General features: G+C 35.8%; 1 protein-coding gene across 1 annotated transcript in view; it reads right to left on the bottom strand.

The window, feature by feature from the left end:
• The window catches only part of ESR1 (estrogen receptor 1), a 106,174-nt gene that overhangs the window by 46,097 nt on the left and 42,737 nt on the right, over positions 1-17,340 (bottom strand). Inside the window, 2 exon segments of the mRNA XM_038131347.1 lie at positions 445-780; positions 13,005-13,121. Coding sequence (XP_037987275.1) covers positions 445-780; positions 13,005-13,121 — 453 coding nt within the window.

The raw sequence follows: 17,340 nt of genomic DNA, 5'->3' as shown, positions 1-17,340 counted from the left end.
TATATATATGAGAGTAACCCTTTTCTAAGGAAATCAAAATACTTAACATAATTTGATTAGATCAAATTGACTGCATTTGACCAATATTCTCTTTCAACCTTTAATTTTGCTGAGTTTTGTATGGAAAAAAAAAAGGATTTGCAAACAAAAAACTGCCCAACATCCTACAGAGTGGAGAAGATACCTTTTCTTGAATAAATCTTCCCTCAAAAGTCACTTACATTGCACAGCATTTTATTGACCAATATAACATAAACTTTGTTTAATGTTGTAAATTTTGTTTATGTATTTATATTTAAATAAACAATTTTAATTAAATGAGAATAGGTAGTCAGAAAATCAATATGTGAGTTTTCATTTTTGGTTGTTGTTTGTTTGTTTGTTTGTTTGTTTGTTTGTTTGTTATCTACAGGTTTTATAGTTGACATGGGCGTTTTTCCTTACCTGGAACTCTCTTTGCCCAGTTGATCATGTGCACCAATTCTCTGTCTGCAAGGTTGGTCAACAAGGTCATCATAGAGGCTTCATTGAATGGTCTGTTTGGGTCATATTCAGAATAAACTAGGGGTGGCTCAGCTTCCAGCAAGGCACTGACCATCTGTTCTGCCGTCAGGGACAGGGCTGGGCTGTTCTTCTTGTTATGTTTAACAACCAGTGGACTTGTCCAAAGGGTGGGAGCTCGCAGCTCTGTTGAAGAAGCCTCCCCATTCCTGGAATCCTGCTCCTCTCTTTGGCGTTTTTGTTTCATCACTCGCCCACCTCTGCGGTCTTTCCGGATTCCTAGAGACACACAAGAATATCATGAACTCCTTCCCTTGAACTTAAGTGTTACTTACACTTGGCTTCAGTCAACAGCAGATGCTTTTGATAGACCCAGGCAGCACTGAGTCTTGATTAAGACTTCGTCAGGAGTCTTATACCACTAGTTGGACAGAAAACCTATTTTTTAAAGTATAGTGTCAGGAATAGTGGACCCCTTCCTAAAATTCAGATCAGATGGGCTCATGCAGAAATCTAGACTAGTGACACTGTACAGCTGCCTTAGCCCCACAAAAGGAAGTCACTTACTGGGAACAAATAAATATTTCTTTATTGCCCAAAACTTCAAAGTATGTCCCAACATCCTAACATCTTGCAGACCATTAGTCTATAAATTATGAATGATAAATGAATAATGTTGGCGGGTCAGACGGATCACAGAAGTAGCTCTCAAAAAATATCTAGCATATTTTGCTTAAGGTCACCAATTATTTTAATTAAACATCATCCTATTACTGAGCCTGTGATCTTCATAATTATATAAAAAACACTCAAGAAAGTTCCCATTATAAGATGAGTTTATACAGCAATAAAGAATGTCATTTAAGTAGATAAACATAAGTACGAAAAGGAGAGATAATTACGACCTCAGATTCTAATGTGGGAGACCTACTGTCAAAAGACTGAATTAAACCACAACAGAAACCATTATTGTCATTACTGCACATTTCTGCAATGTGCTTTGCACTGTATGACCCTGAACTTAGGATATTATCAAGTCCACCATACCAATTCAAACAACATAAGACCTTTTCAGTGGAACAAAATCTCCCTTTGTGGAAAGGTTACAAGAAAAATACAATGATAAAGCCCACGTGGACTCCAAGCATAAAGGGAAGGTTAAGTCTGGATCTAAGTGGAGGAGTAACAGGCATTTTGAGACTGAGTCAAAAACTTAAATCCATCATCAAGTGGAGGCAAGGGAGGACAAGCAAGTAATAAGGAAAGCCCACAAGCAATTGAGATATGAGAAGGCAGCTTATGATGCGGCCTATGCTGGAGTTCTCATGCAATAGGGAAAAGCAGCACTAGTCCCAGCTTGAAATGCACAAGAAGTGTCTACAGAAAATAAAGATATAAACCATTCAAGAAATAGGGAAGAGAAAACATTTGAAGCCAAACCAAAACAAACCCAAAACACTTGCAAGCAATCAGGTCTTTCTAATGGTTGGGGAAAGACAAACACAACATTTGCTCAGCTCTCTTAACACCACAATATTTCAAACCTTTAGAATCCCAGTCTTTGTTGGCAGCATTTTCATCCCACATACAACATGATTTCATATAAATGTTGTTCCTTTTCAGCCTCAAAGAAACAGGAAGAATCTTTAAATATCTTTTCCTCTTTCTTGAATAATGAATTCAACACTGAATTTGTATTTGGAGACTAGGCATTTTATGTTTAATTCATTCAAAATCTAGTGGGCTTTGTGATTCCATTCTATTAATCTATTCAGATAAAGAGAGTTCAATAAATCTCTCATCATTCCTATTACTTAACCTATCTACATTCTCCCATTCACTAAACTGATTCTAAGCCAAAACTCTCAAGCGTGTTGCTGTTCCCATTTTTCCTTCAGCAGTACCAATATTTCCTACCACTAAACAGTTTCTGTTAAGGAGAAGCAGGGAGATTCTTGCTATTCAGAAAAACACAAGACTTATTCTGGCAAATAGTCATCACAGAGATATTCTCACTGGTAATTTCCTTGCAATACTCAATAGCAGGCATGCTCTATCTGTAACAAATCTTTTTGTTGCATGCTTTGTATCAATTTAATGGTTTTGAATTAAACTGCCCTGTGAAACATGTATATATAATCACATGAACAAGCCCACATGGTTCACAGAAATTAAAACATTTGTTAACTTTCTCACATTCCAAATTTTATAGCTCCTCATCTAGAAATTTTCTTTCAAAGAGAAAGCATCTTTGGGGTCTGTAGTGTTCAACATACTCATAAATAGATAGGCAGACATAATTCATAAACAAGAAGTTGAGGTTAGAAAAATACTATAAAAACATCAGATAAGTTTAGAAAGTAAATAGAAGGCTAGAAATTACTAGGAAAGCAAGGGAGGACAGAACAAGTTCATAAATCACCGAGTTTATTATGGTGAGGCACACTACAGTGAACACTGCATGCAGTTCTGTTCTTCCCTAATTAAAAAGAGATACAAAAATAAATGAAGAAGGGATAGGAGAAAAACAAGATTATTTTGAAATGTGAAACAACTTTGGTTTAAGAACTATCTAAATTGACTATATCTGCTTGGCCTGCAAGCCAGATACAAGACTAGAAAATCAGGAATAGGAAAAAGATGAATAAGGTACAAAACACTAAAGCTTCTCTTCTAACACAAGAAAGTTTCAAATGAAAATACCCCATGCAAGGTTCAGGACAGACAGGAAGAGGTTCTCTTTCACACCATGGAGAAAGAATACTGACAATGTGAATAAATTAGAAGGTGGTATATTTAGAAATCTGTAGACTAAATGTGAGAGACAAAAGAATCCATTAAAGGTTAGTAAATATAAGTCGGGCAACTTCAGCATTAAGTCTCCATCATACAGATGGAGATCACAGTTTTTGTTTTTGCTTTTACTTAGTCCAGGCCTGCAAAACAAGGATGTGACGATGATTTTACTTAACAGAGGAAAGATGGCAAATGTAAGCATATTTCGCCATTTACAAATAAACCAGATGTTAAATAAGAACAATAGTTTTATTTTTAATTCATCTGAAAGCCTACCACTGGCTTTTCTTCACATTAGAACAAAAAAAAAAGCAGTGCATTGAGCAAGCTGAACATAACCAGTTTGGAGGAGATGCCTCCCACAAATTTATTTTTTGCATTTTCATTTCAGGATTAAAAAATAAAAATCAACCAACTTCAGCAATTTCACTACTGGATTTTGTAGAGACTAAGTCTGAAAAAAAAGTCAGTAAGAGTATGCATTCCTTCTGCATCACATCACCAGCTTTTATGATCACAGATAGAAAGGTCTCTGAATCTGTGTAAGTATCATATTCATCAGAGATTTACAGAGCTTACTACTTACTCTTTACCTAAGGCCTAGATGGACAAGCAAAAAACTAATTCATTTTCTTGAACTAAATAGGAGTGAGTATCTCTCTGAAAAATGCAAGTGCTCCCACATCTCCTTCAACTTAATCAAATTTTATCTCTGTTAAAGAGAGATAATAGTGACACAGTCACTAATTCCAAAAAAGGCAACTTGATCAAACTACAATTTCTGTGACATGAGTGCAATGATTCTGTAAGGGTTTTTAAATATGAATGCATCAATTTTAATTCAACAGTTCAGCAAATAAAGGAACCTTAATCGTCAAGTGTTATGAAATACAATATTCTAGCAAAAACTGAAGTACTATGCATCTTGCAAGAGCTCTAAAACAATTTCCACTTGAGTTTTAAAGCTGCAAGAGCCAAGATTTCAAAGGCAGTTCTATAAAGCTTCATATGTAAATTCAGTCAGACTTTTGGACATGGAGACAGGTTTCAAAACTGCTAAGTAATTATATAATCAAATCATTAGAACCTGATCAGCAGTAAAATTGCATATGGACAATAAAATTGCAAATGACACTCCCATGGCAGGGGAGTTGGAACTAGATGATCTTTAACATCCTTTCCAACTCAAGATTCTGAGTGTGTGATTGTGAAAGAAATGTTAACCATATGAAATACTTCCCTAGTGTTTTCCCACATCATTAAAACAAAACAAAATATAAATTCCAGATCATTAAAACAAAAGATCCAAAATGAAAAATACACTGAATGAGCATTGAATCTCAGCTATACAAAAGCCATTTTTTTCCTACTTATTGCTAATTTTAAAAGCTCCACTTTTATACCTTCATATAAAATATTCAAGAATATTTAGAGGAAGAAAATGAGGAGACCAATTAGAATCAAATTTGCTTGGCTGTGTGTGAACTACAGAATAATACATTTTAGATTTGAAGATACAGGTATAATCTCCTATTTTATTCAAGTTAAGTATATTCCCTGTGAACTGGTTTGTATAATATTTTTCAATTTCTTTCTTGTTAGAAATTTGGGGGGGGGGGGGTGTTTGTTTGGGGTGTTTTGTTTGGTTTGATTTTTTTCTTTTTTCTTTTTTTCTTTTTTTATTTAAGAAGACAACAAAAAGATGGAACTATGATTTGGTTTGGAAACAGTGATGGGTAAATGGTTTACCAGCTAACTTCCCAGCCTGGGACAACCTTTGAACCTGAGGCTCTTTGTCCACACTTCTGCTCCTCGTCAGCAGGCCCCAGAGGAGAGACATTTGACACTTCTGTATACATGCACAGCCTTGTAACATTAACAGCCTATAATTTTGTCAGTTTGTCAAAAGAGTGTTTCAAATGTCCTTGGAAGCACCTTCTCTTCCAAATAATGTTGTTGCTCTTCACAACCAACCAACCTCGTTGGCATCCTGTTGAAAATTGCCAGAGAGAATCTCTGTTTTAGAGAGAAAGAATCTCCAGTGTTTTGTAAATCAAACCCTGCTTGACAATAAAAGACAAAATGTATGTGGTAACCGAAAGATATTATAAATAAGAAGGTATCTCTCAGAGAGGCAGAGAGTCAATTGCCCCGCTGATGATCAGAGTGTTAAGGGAGAATGCACAGAACAGGCCATAGCAGAGCTGCCGGACAAATCCTTTACACCAGTGTTTGCAAAGGGAGAAACTAGATTTTCTTATGACATAAACCTACCTTTCTGAAACTGAAGTTTGGTTTGAAGAGGCCAGACATTCAAAAGCCTCTCTTCAAATGTCCAAGTGTGGGAAGGATTTACTAAACAGTTGGGAGAAGATCTCTGGGGCTGAGTCCAGGCTCACTTTGGTGTCATTGCTGCTATTAGCCAAAATAAGGGACTGCAATAGTAAAATAGTGTGAACAAGCCAACAGTTCCCTTATGGACACAAATCTGAGTGTGTAAGCACAACTAACTCTAGAGTCTAAAGGGCAGATGCAAGTCAGGTATATGTCTCCCAACAGCCTCTTAACATCAACTTCACTTTACAGGTAGGCACATTAGGCATACGTCTGCTGAATTCAACAGCTTTATAATGCTTCATTGGAAATATACAGCATCCTACAGCTTCCTTTTAAACATAAAGTCACTAGCTGCTGTACATAAGCAGAAGTCAATAATATAATTTTATTCTTGATAGATTTATACCAGACAGAGATTGCTGAAGGTCTGACTGCAGTGTAGGTTCTAATATTGTAAAGCATCTTAGCATGGTGGTCCTTCCATGGTGATCTTAAAGAGTTTGGAGATTTTTGGGAACTTTCCTGCTTGAATCTCTCTACATAAATACATTATTTGTTTACAGAAAAGTAACACCACTTTCCAAATTCAAATTTATAGCCTAATAAATCCTTCTTTTGAATATGATTCAGACAATCAGCCCCTTATTTCATTCCCATTTCTCTTTCGGAAAATGAAACAGTGATGTAAATTGTGCTGAAAACCCAGGTGGGTTGACAATTATTTTAAATGAGAAACATTGTCTGAAATCTTCTAAAAAGATTAATCAGAACTTAATGTCTAATCTCAAACAGACCTGCCCCAAGTGACAGTGCTTAACAGCCTAGTTTCTGACAAGGATATCAAGACACTCAGTACTACCTGGATGTCGCAGTCTTTTTGATTCCTGAGTGCTGATCATCTATATATGTGAGTCTTTTAAAAAAAATATCTCTTATCCTTTTCCTAACTGGGGCTTTTTTCTCCTCTATAATCAGGACCCCCTTCTATTGGAGATAGAGGGAGAGAGAAGTCACAGTGGGGGTTTAGATTCAGATAATCTGGTTCAACTCTTGACTCTGCTACCAGCTTGCTCATTGACAAAGTCATACTACATATCTTAGTGCCCCAGTACTCCTACTAACTAAAATGCAGATCATAAAACTGGTCTTTCACGTGAAGTCTTAAAGACCTGATGACAAAAAATAGCTTTTAAAAAGCAGGCAAATGTCAGTTGGGGTCTGTAATGACTATTCATAATGCACAGTTTGAGAACCAATGATCTATTAAATTAAAGATGAAGGTGCGTGGCATGATCCATCCTAATCTGTATTTTTGTATTCAGTCTTTGGCAGTCATAGCACATGTTTTAAAGAGCATCTTAGGACATGTAGAAGTGAAACAAGACAAGTTCAATTAACCCATTATTCAAATAATCCCTTTCAGTGTCAACACTCCTGATAAACTCATACCAAGTTTTGGTTACAGTAAGTATGGCAACTGCCCAATTTCTAGACAATATTTACAATGAGCCTTTAGACATTTTAGGGATCACAATAAAGCCTTTTGAGGAACATTCTCTACCTTTACATCAACCATGATTTGGGAAAGCCAGTCATTTTAGGACAATGAATTGGTATAAATCTCAAAGACAACAAGAAATTTTAATTGCTACATTTTAGAAATTGAGTATTGGATGTGTTCGGCCTGATACCAGGACTGAGTGCTAAAACTGAACTGTAAATGTCTAACCAAGAGAAAAGCCAAAATCATACAATCACAGAATCATGGACGGCTTTGGGTTGGAGAGGATCTAAAAGATCATCTAGTTCCAACCTCCTTGCCATGGTCAACGACCCCTTTCATTAGACCAGGTTGCTCAGAGCCCCATCCAAGCTGGCCTTGAACATTTCCAGGGATGGGACAACGTTTCTGAGCAACCTGCTCCAGTGTCTCTCCACCACCTTCAGAGAAAAGAATTTTCTCATCCAAACCTATCCCATCCATCCTCTTCCTTGAAGCCATTAGCCCTTGTCCTACCACTAAATTATCTAATAAAAAGTCCCTCTTGAGCTCTCTTATACCGCTAGTACCCTAGGAATTACTCAAGTAATGAAAAAAGTATGAAAAGACCAAAAAGCCAATGTAAACTAATATACAACTATAATCAGCTTCACAATTTCAAACAAGTGTTCAAGAGTTAAACATTAAAAATTCTGCTTTAATTCATCTTTTTTTTTTTTTTTTACATATCCAGTTATAGCATATAACTAAGCAAAAGTCAATTTGTCCCATTTTATCCCATTTCCATCTGGCTGCAAAAGGTCTTAACTATGTATAAATTCACTGCTGAATCTGCTTTGAGCAGGTGGCTCAACAAAAGACTTCCTAGACTTCCTTCTAGCATAGATCATTTTATGAAGTGGAATTGGAAGATAAATAATCTTTGGCAAAGGTGTTCAAAATAACGGTCTCTCTTTCTAATTTTGGGGGCAGAACACAGGAATATTGTACTTCGTGACAATTTAAAGGCAGTGATCCCCTTTGTATGTGTGCAAAGAGGAGAAAAAATACCTCACTAAAAAACCTAATTTCCACCTTATTTTCCCAGAAAACTGCTGCAAACTCACAAAACGTTGCTTCAAATGTACATGAGTACATGGTTTCAGCCCAACAATTCCAACTTTAAAGAGTACATTTCCTCATCAGACCCCACCTACAGTTATTTGGCTGAGTACAGAACAGTATGTCTAATAAGCATCATTGAGGTTCTCCTTGAACAAACCAGAATCACTTCACATCCACAATCCATTTCCTTTCATTCATTAATTTCTCTTTTAAATATAATAGTTCATTAAAAGATAAGTACATGAAAATGTAGAAGACCTTGAGCCCATCCAGTGGTTGCATCAGACATCAATTTACTTCTACTTTTGAGAATGATTTTAATAACCCTCTAGCCATTTTCATGAGTAAATATAGAATTCAGCAAGGAAGTATGGATCTCTCAATTTAAAGACAAAAATCAGCAGTCCTTCTCTGAGAGAATGAAAAATTTGTTTTTTAATTTTCCCTGTAAAAATTTATCTTAAACTTCAGCAAGACTGTTGCCCTGAACCAGACTGGCTTAGAGGTGGATAACCATTTCAAAAGAATGTAAGAGAAAAACTGAAGCCTAGAGACTCCAATCTCTAGGAGTTTATGAAAATGTCTACAGTCAAATGACATGTGTGTTTAGCACTCTGTTACGGCAGCAGAGAGTTTCACTCCCTGGGCACTATCGCAGTAATTTCTGAAGTGTTCTCAGTTAGTTTGTGAGGGTAACATCAAAGGATGTAGGGTTCAAATGTGCTGTAACACTAATTTCATTATCACAACAAACAGTACACAGAATCTTCTCTCTACAACCTGAGATTTCAGGCTGTTCCAAGACAGTAAATACCCCATGTCATATACAAAATCACTATTTGAATGTAGCACATGAGCATTCATATTCTTGATGGCCACATTTCCTATGATTTGATGCTAGGAGGCCAACAGCATTTGACAACCGAAAGAATTATGGAGGTGTCAGGGTGGTTAGACATGGACTATCAGGAAAATAATGGATTTTTATTTAGGTATCTGGCATTTAGCATTATGGCAATTTTTTGCCATAGCCATGAATCCCACTAGGACCTTGCTGCTCTTATTCCACACAACACTTAGTGATAAATCTGTCTTGTCACACATTGAAAGGAGGGGAAGAATGCAGCATGCTAATTACTAGAAACCCTCATTCACTTACCACACTATAAAAATAATAATTAAAAAAACAATAAAACAAGGTGCTTTTGGTTTCATAAAATTAGGGTCTTTGGGCCCAGGTCACCAGAAAGCTTTTAAAGCAATGGAGAAACAGAAAATTAGCTCTGTATCGGAGCAGGGGTCACCTGCGCCTTACATATGGTTGGAGCTTCAGTGTTGCAACTGCTGTAACAACTCCATTTGAAAGCTGGCACTCTGCATCATGTGAAAGTTGCAGTACACTTCCCCAAACCACGACAGTGACAAGCTTCAAGAAGGCATCAGGAGATTGTAAACAAAAACAAGGCTTCTCCCCGCTGCTACAGAACAGAAGTAAAAGGGACATGGCAAGGAATTTATTCGATGTGCCCACTTTATCCTCACGTACAAACAGGAGAGCACAGATTAATTAATAACACATAATTTCAAGGGCTTATTCAGAAAGAGAGAATGAAGTATTTGGACAAAATTATGCCTCAGATGCCCGCCGCATCAGCAGAGATTCTTGCAGTCTAATTGTCTCTTGAAGCAGCACAGTAACAGATGCAGAAAGAAACACTTGCAAACACAGGAGGAGAGAAAAAAATAACTCTTCAGTACTGAAAGAAGTTTTTAAAAGACCCGAGAAGATGGAAGAAAAAAAAATCAATAAAATTTCCACAGGAACTCATAAGAGGAACTCATCAGTAAATGTTCCTACCAAATAGTTCAAGGGCCACTTGAAGCCTGCATTTTTTTTTCTGCATGAAACCTCTAAAACATATTTCAGTTGTGTCCACTCTACTAAAAATAATATATATGAACATTTTTGTTCTGCATTAAGTGACCTTCTGTGAAGAAAACCTCAGCAACCATATTCTATATCATATGTTTAGAATTAACCAGAGACATTTAATCAAGATTTTGTCTACCTTCCACAATATTTACTGAAAGTCCGTATTTAATATCAGTTATTACTCATATCACTTAAATGGCAGAGAAAACTCACAAGTTGGCAACTTTTAAAGTTTATTGATAAACTCAGCTTATTTAGTGTAGAATAAAAAACTGGGATTACATTTAGGGGAAAGAAAGATTACATGTGTTTTCCACTATATTTAAAAGCTGTATCATCATAAGGGAATTGTGAAGACAGAGATAAAAGTGAGATAAGACACAAACAAATATTCAAGCATATGGTAGAATTAATGCCTTAAAAAAAGACAAATCCTTCAACATGAACATGAGGTAATTTTTTAAATTAAAAGATCCAATCACAAGAACTAGGAATTATTGGAGAACACTGTGAATCTTGAGTGAATCACAGAGGTACATTATTTTAGTATGTTGAAGAAAAGATCTATTATATCTATTAAAAGAAAAAATCTTCACAGCTCTGCTCGGAAAAAAATTAAAAATTAAAAACATTTAAACATTATTACTTAAAAGTTAAGCCAGATGGCATAACAAGAATGTTTACTTAACCTTTATCTTCATTTGAGAGAAATGTGACAATTAAAAAGGTCTAGATTTAGAAGAGTTTAGAGCTTAGGCTTAGATTTAGAAGAATTTAGAAAGGTTTTTCGTCCCCACACATTCATGTGGCCAATAGGAGATCAATGAAGACTCCAGAAAAACTTTTAAAGTTTTACTTCATGTACGTTAACTTTACCTTCCTTGAAGTCATCTGCAGGTATGACAGATTTATTACTTGGGAACTGAGGGATCTCAAGATTTTTTCAAGACTTCATAAAATAAATATTTTAAAACTCTTGCCTATGAACCAGTGATGAACTTCATGCATTATTAGTAGTACTATACAAGCAGATGCAATTTATGCTGATCCTGATCTCCTTGTTTATAAACTGTGAGTTTAGTTTCTTAAAAGCAGAAAACAACAATAAAACAATAAACACTGACAAATTAAACACCACAACACTGACTATTTTTGAACTGCCAGTTCCTGTAGTGACTACAAAAATCTTACAGCATTGTAAAAGAAAAGGAAAGGATGAAATCCAGATGCGTTTTCTCAGGTGAGAACCACTGTATGAAATAACGATTCCAGAACCTTTCTATTTGAAATTTGGACAGAATCGCAGTATTTCTTTTGAACTTCTTTAATCTAAAAAAATGCTGGTTAAGAAATCTTTACAGTTTTTGAGAGAGTGAAATAGTTACATATAGAATAGCCAAAAACCTATTAGAACCTGCATCCTAGAGAAGAGATATGAAAAATGTAACAGTGGGAGAGTGGATCATTAATTAAATACATGTAAGTGTAATGGGATGTAAACATGCCAAATGAAAAATGCAATTTCATCAACAAAAAGCATAATTATAAATCCTAGCTATGATCTGCCATGTGTACAAAGGTCAAAGCTAAATCTGCATGGCACATTCATGTATGGCTTCTCTGGTTTTAGTGTGCCTTTCTTGAACTTCTATCTATTCTGGATCATACCTGTGATATTAACGACATATCCTTTGAAAAGTTCTAGCCATATAAACCAGGATGTCCAGATCAATACATAAAATCTCATTTAAAAAAAAAATCAACCATTGTCTTAACTTCTAGAAGCAAAAGCAGATTTTACGTCTTCCTCCTGCTTGCATCCCAAAATTGAGATTAATAAAATCAGTCTCCATTCTTTCCTAATCCTTGAGTTGAGAAAAATACAGATCCAATCTTGAGTGCAGCAACAACTGATTATTTTTCCTTTAGTCTTTTCCTCTTTCTCCTAAGATTCTCAGACTTGGCATACCTTTGCTGGACTTCATAAATGATTTTTTGAGGAAATGACAAAGGTGATGAGCTCCTCTTCTGTCTTGCACCAGACTTTCTGTGGCATAAGTAAGCATTAGGTATGCCAAAGAAAGAAAGAACCAGTCTATAATCTAACTAGCTCTTTACACACAAAATACATGGGCTCTAATCCCTTCTGCCCTGTGCACTTACTAGTTTGCTAAGTTTTTCCTATAGATATAGGTTTCCATAAAGCTACTGATTACTCTTCATTGATAAAATCAATGTGAAATTTTTAGCAGCCTACAACAAGCCATCATTATAACAAATCTTCTAAGAAAGTGGCATTTATCACAGTTCTTATAAAATGAGTAAGCCTTTGCTATTGTTGCATTAAATTCAAATCTGAAATACGTGTGCAGTACCAGAACAGAGAAATTAGCTTTCCCTTCCAGGATTCACAGAACAAAAATTACATATCCAGAAGTTTATTTAACAAATATGGACTGATTTGAGGTTACAAATGCTCTTCCTACTGAACTGCAAAATACTGCAAAATCTTGAGTTAAATTTCATTCATCAGGATCTGAAGCCCACCACGAGAGACCAAAACCACACTGAATTAAAAATAATAGCAGAGGAATTCTAATTCTATTGAAATCAATGGCCCTCTTATTTTTCATGCAAATTTGGACGTGATAACATGATATTCCAGAGCTTTTCATTTTTTATTTAATAAAATAATTTTCATTTAATAGACTTCAACTCAATAAAATTAGTAGCTCCCTCCTTTAGTTAGAAACCATATCAGCTGCCCAATGAAGTGAAAAGGCAGGAGGGCAGGCAGCAATGCTGAAGATTTGATGATGGCTATGTACATACCACCTTTCATCATTCCCACTTCATAGCATTTTCTCAGCCGGCAGGCCTGGCAGCTCTTCCTTCTGTTCTTGTCAATGGTGCACTGGTTAGTAGCAGGACACATGTAGTCATTGTGCCCTGTAAAACCAGAGGAAAAGTAAGGACACAGTTATACACAGACATAACAAAAATTACTATAACATCTTGGGAAAAAGTAGAGCTACCATCATAACCTCTCGTGAAAGTGTTGATACAGATTTTGAAACTGACATCTCTATGGCACACATTTAGTCGCAAATTCTTTAAATTAAAACTCCTGTAGAATAATTAAAATAGTGAACAATTAAAGCAACCACAAAAGAGGATCTATTAATATGAACAAGCGCCTTGACTTCCTTGCTCTCAGGCCGAGAAATACAACACCATCTGGTTTTGTGTGCCTGTGCTGATGTTTAACCAATAGACCGAAGAAAATGAGGTTTACGAAATTAAAAAGGTCTACGCACAAAAGATTTTATCTATGACAGTCAGTTCCAGTAAAGAAACAAACAACAACATAGAACAGAAGCAAAAATCTTCAAATAATTAATTGTACCTCAGGGATAAATCAGTCACTAATTCCAGCTGCATGTCTACTGCTTTGTGCAAAAACTTTCTGACACGACAAATTCTAAAATTAACACACGCTGAAACCAAGATTGTTACTGATATCTTCTCCTTCATAGCTCCTCTTCCTCATTTCTTACTCTCTTTAGCATTATTTGTTACTGCCAAAAAGCAGTATCTATTCCAATTTGCTCTTTAAAAAAGTGTGCTTAAATCTGCTAAAAAATTATTTGCCAACCATTGACAAATGCTAGCAAGAATGAAAAAGCCTCTTCAAAACTATCTCATTGGTGCTCTGTATTCATCTGAACATAACTAAGGTACAGCACACACATGCAAAAAATAAAAAAGTTACTGCAGAACTGTTTGTTCTTTCTTTGAGGTCAAGGGATCAGCTTGAGGTAAAGTAGGGTGGAAGTTTCACAGAGGCCTTGGTCTCATCAAATCATCTATCCTTGACTACAAATTAGAAAATAGAGTAAAAATTACTATCAGATTACACCAGGAGCATCTGCTCTCTAATGCTGCATGACTGGGATCTCATCAAAATAAGTAGCCAGCCTCTAAACTTGTGAATAGGGGAACAGCTGACTATGCACTGTCTCAAATAGACAGAACTATTATTTTTTAGGTCTACTGGATAGAACAAAATAATACTGGAAAAGTCTGTATCCATATGCTTTGCTCCGGCACTGCAGTAAACAGGTACAACTACACCACCATCTCAACCCAGCATAAGAGAATGCTTTAATTTTCAGTTCCTCTGGTAGGATACAAACTGTTCTATATCTGATTCAAAACCTTTCACATGTAAGGAAATAAAAAAAAAAAATCAAGTCAGAAAGAAAACAGCCTCAACCACATATGCAGTATCTACAGAGAAAAGGAGCAGAAAAAAACCACCATATTTTTAAGCAAATGCACCCATATTGAATCACACTAAGCAGCAGCAAACAATAGTAGCACCTGACTTCAATCACCTGCCTTGTTTCATTAGGCAACTTTGGAAATACTATGAGAAAAAGATGGAAAATTTTAATTACTCTTTTTAAAAACAAAGAAGTACTTGGAAAGAATAACTAATCTTCCTGGTGAAGTTAAAAGGTAAATTCACATGGTGAATGAGTGCAGGCTTTGAAATCAGCAAATAATTCAGAACACCATTTAGATCTCTCTAAAATGAGCAGATAAATCCCACTTAGGTCAAAGCTGAAATCATGCTAACCACTTTTGCTGGATTGGCTGATTTTCATAGTGTTCAAAGGTTAAAAACAATTACAAAGTGACTGCATGCAAAAACCAAAATTCAAGTGTAATCAATATTGTCAGGGCAGCCATCCTATTTTTGCTATGCTTATGTGGGTGATAACCTTCTCCTTGGCTATGAATCTGTGTGTACTTGTGCAAACCACAAGTGTTTGGAAATAAACACTTGGATTCTAGAATAGTACATAAAATAATCCTATTTGTAATAGAGCTACAGTTCCTACATTCATATAATAATATTTTTCCTTTTTAAGAGTTTTATCATGAATTTTCCATTTAAATGTTAGCGTAATTAGTCTGTTTTCATGCACATGATCTGCACCTTAGACAATATGCTGTTCACTCAAAGTGCTTGATTGACTTCACAGAATAAAGAATGTAAAATCTGGCTGCTAAAAACAGAAAGATCTGTGTGTGATGGGCATACTTCTTTAGATTGCAAGTATCATTGTTTAGCCTTTCAGATTTCCTGTAAATCTAGGAAAAAGATGATGCATTTAATATTTATCATAATTTTTGTTTATTTTAACCAACATGACTCCAATAGATGACAAAACATGTAAAAAACCACAAGAAAATGTTTGATAATTTGAGAATACAGTAAAAAACATGACCAATTTAATCAGGAAAGAAAAAAGAAATGAAGGGAAGAAGAAAGACAGGAACCTCTCCTGCTTCTCCACAATACTATCTGCTTTCAAGTATTTAGGTGCTGGAAGTGAAAAAAGAAGTTTCCTTTGCAAGGCACAGACAGATTGGGGCAGTCTAGCTTGGGGTACCATGGAACAGAAAAAGGCAGGAAGACACAATTAAGGAATAGGTAATATGCAAAAACAAGTTTTACTTTAAAGTGAAATAGTATAGAACTGAATAACCTTGATGTAGGTGAATTGTCTTTTAATTATTCTACCTTTTATCTAATGCTTAAAGCTCATCTCTTGGCAAAGTTGACTCCAACCAATCTGACATACTAGAAGGGATTTCTCACTGGCAGGAATTGTCAACATGAAAATGGGACACATCAACAGATTCCCAGCTGCCCTGCCCTTTGCTTTCATGGTATCCAAAGCATGGTACATGCTAGAGGGCAGGGTAATTAGGCTACTTGAGAGTTGGTATCTCAGGAATACCAAGACGAAGAAATGCCTACTGATGCTTTTAGAGGGAAGCATATGTCATTTGGGCTCTGTGATCTTACTGAGGCTTTTAAAAAATTAATCATCAGATAACCTGCACAAAATTATAGGCAGAGAATTTAATAGGAGGGATCCCCTAGTTTTAATCCCCCATAGGTATAACTTGCATTGTCATGAGCTACTACGGAAGAGTCTAAGGGACCTTTTGGAAGAGCTGAGGGAGGGGTGGTCTAGTTTTCTTATGAAAACTCATTAATTGCACAGTTTAAAACGTAAAAATAAAATTAAGTATATAAAATGAAGTATATTGTAGCACTTCAGGAAACGCTAAGGTCTCTCCAAAATGGGGTCCAAAAATGAGACCCTTTTCTTATGTGACACTCTGGATGATAATGATCAACAGTGGAGAGGTAGAGGAAAATGATGCCTGAACTGATGTAGATGAATTGACTCATCATGCATCTTAAACAAAGCCAGTAATAATTATTATCCTCTTACTGCTATGTGCTTTTCCTTTAATTATTCTTTTATTTTCAATCCTCATGTCACATATTTCTTAAACTATTCTTTACCTATATGAATAAGGCAGCTACCAGCTTAGCCATTACCTCTGGAAGCTCCAGATCCTTCTATGTGAAATTAGCAGTGAAATTAGCAAAATTTTCATATATGACAGCTGGGATCAAAGGAAGGAAACGAAAGCCAAATTGTAGATTTTATCCACACCTTAAGGTGCCAAACAAGCAAGGCAGGATATGAAAAGCAAAACCTTGGGAAAAATTACATTAAAAAGAAAAAAAAAAACCAAAAACAAAAGCACTTGGACATTACATAGGCTTACCCAGTAAAAACAAATGTTGAATGTAAAATTGAAAGTAACATCAATTTTAAGTGCCCCAATAAAACTGCACTTATTGGTTTTAAAATCACACTTTTTCCTAACAGCTTCACAGAAGAACAGAAGGTTATGTCCAAATCCTTTATAAGCACAGATACTCAAATTCACAGCTTAATTGCTCTCAGAAAAGGTCTTTGGATTGGGAATTTGGGTTCTCTTAGCAACTACTCAGCACTGCTGAGAAGATTAATCTTCTTTCTGGTTTTAAACAAGCAAAACATTAGTAACATGACAGTGAGGAAAGAAGTCTAGAAGGCTGTAAAACATCATTTGCATCCAGTGAGGAAGTCCTCTTTTTCAGCGTACCCCAGGAGGAAAGATTATGAAAAATCCTGAGTTAGCAGGGACCTGCAAGGATCAACAAGTCCAGCTCCTGGCCCTGCTCAGGACAGTCCCAACAATCATATCACGTGCCTGAGAGCGCTGACACACACCAATCACAGAACCACTG

Source organism: Motacilla alba, chromosome 3 (genome assembly GCF_015832195.1).
Source record: "Motacilla alba alba isolate MOTALB_02 chromosome 3, Motacilla_alba_V1.0_pri, whole genome shotgun sequence".
Classification (NCBI taxonomy): Eukaryota; Metazoa; Chordata; class Aves; order Passeriformes; family Motacillidae; genus Motacilla; species Motacilla alba.
This window is presented reverse-complemented; position numbering and strand designations above follow the sequence as displayed.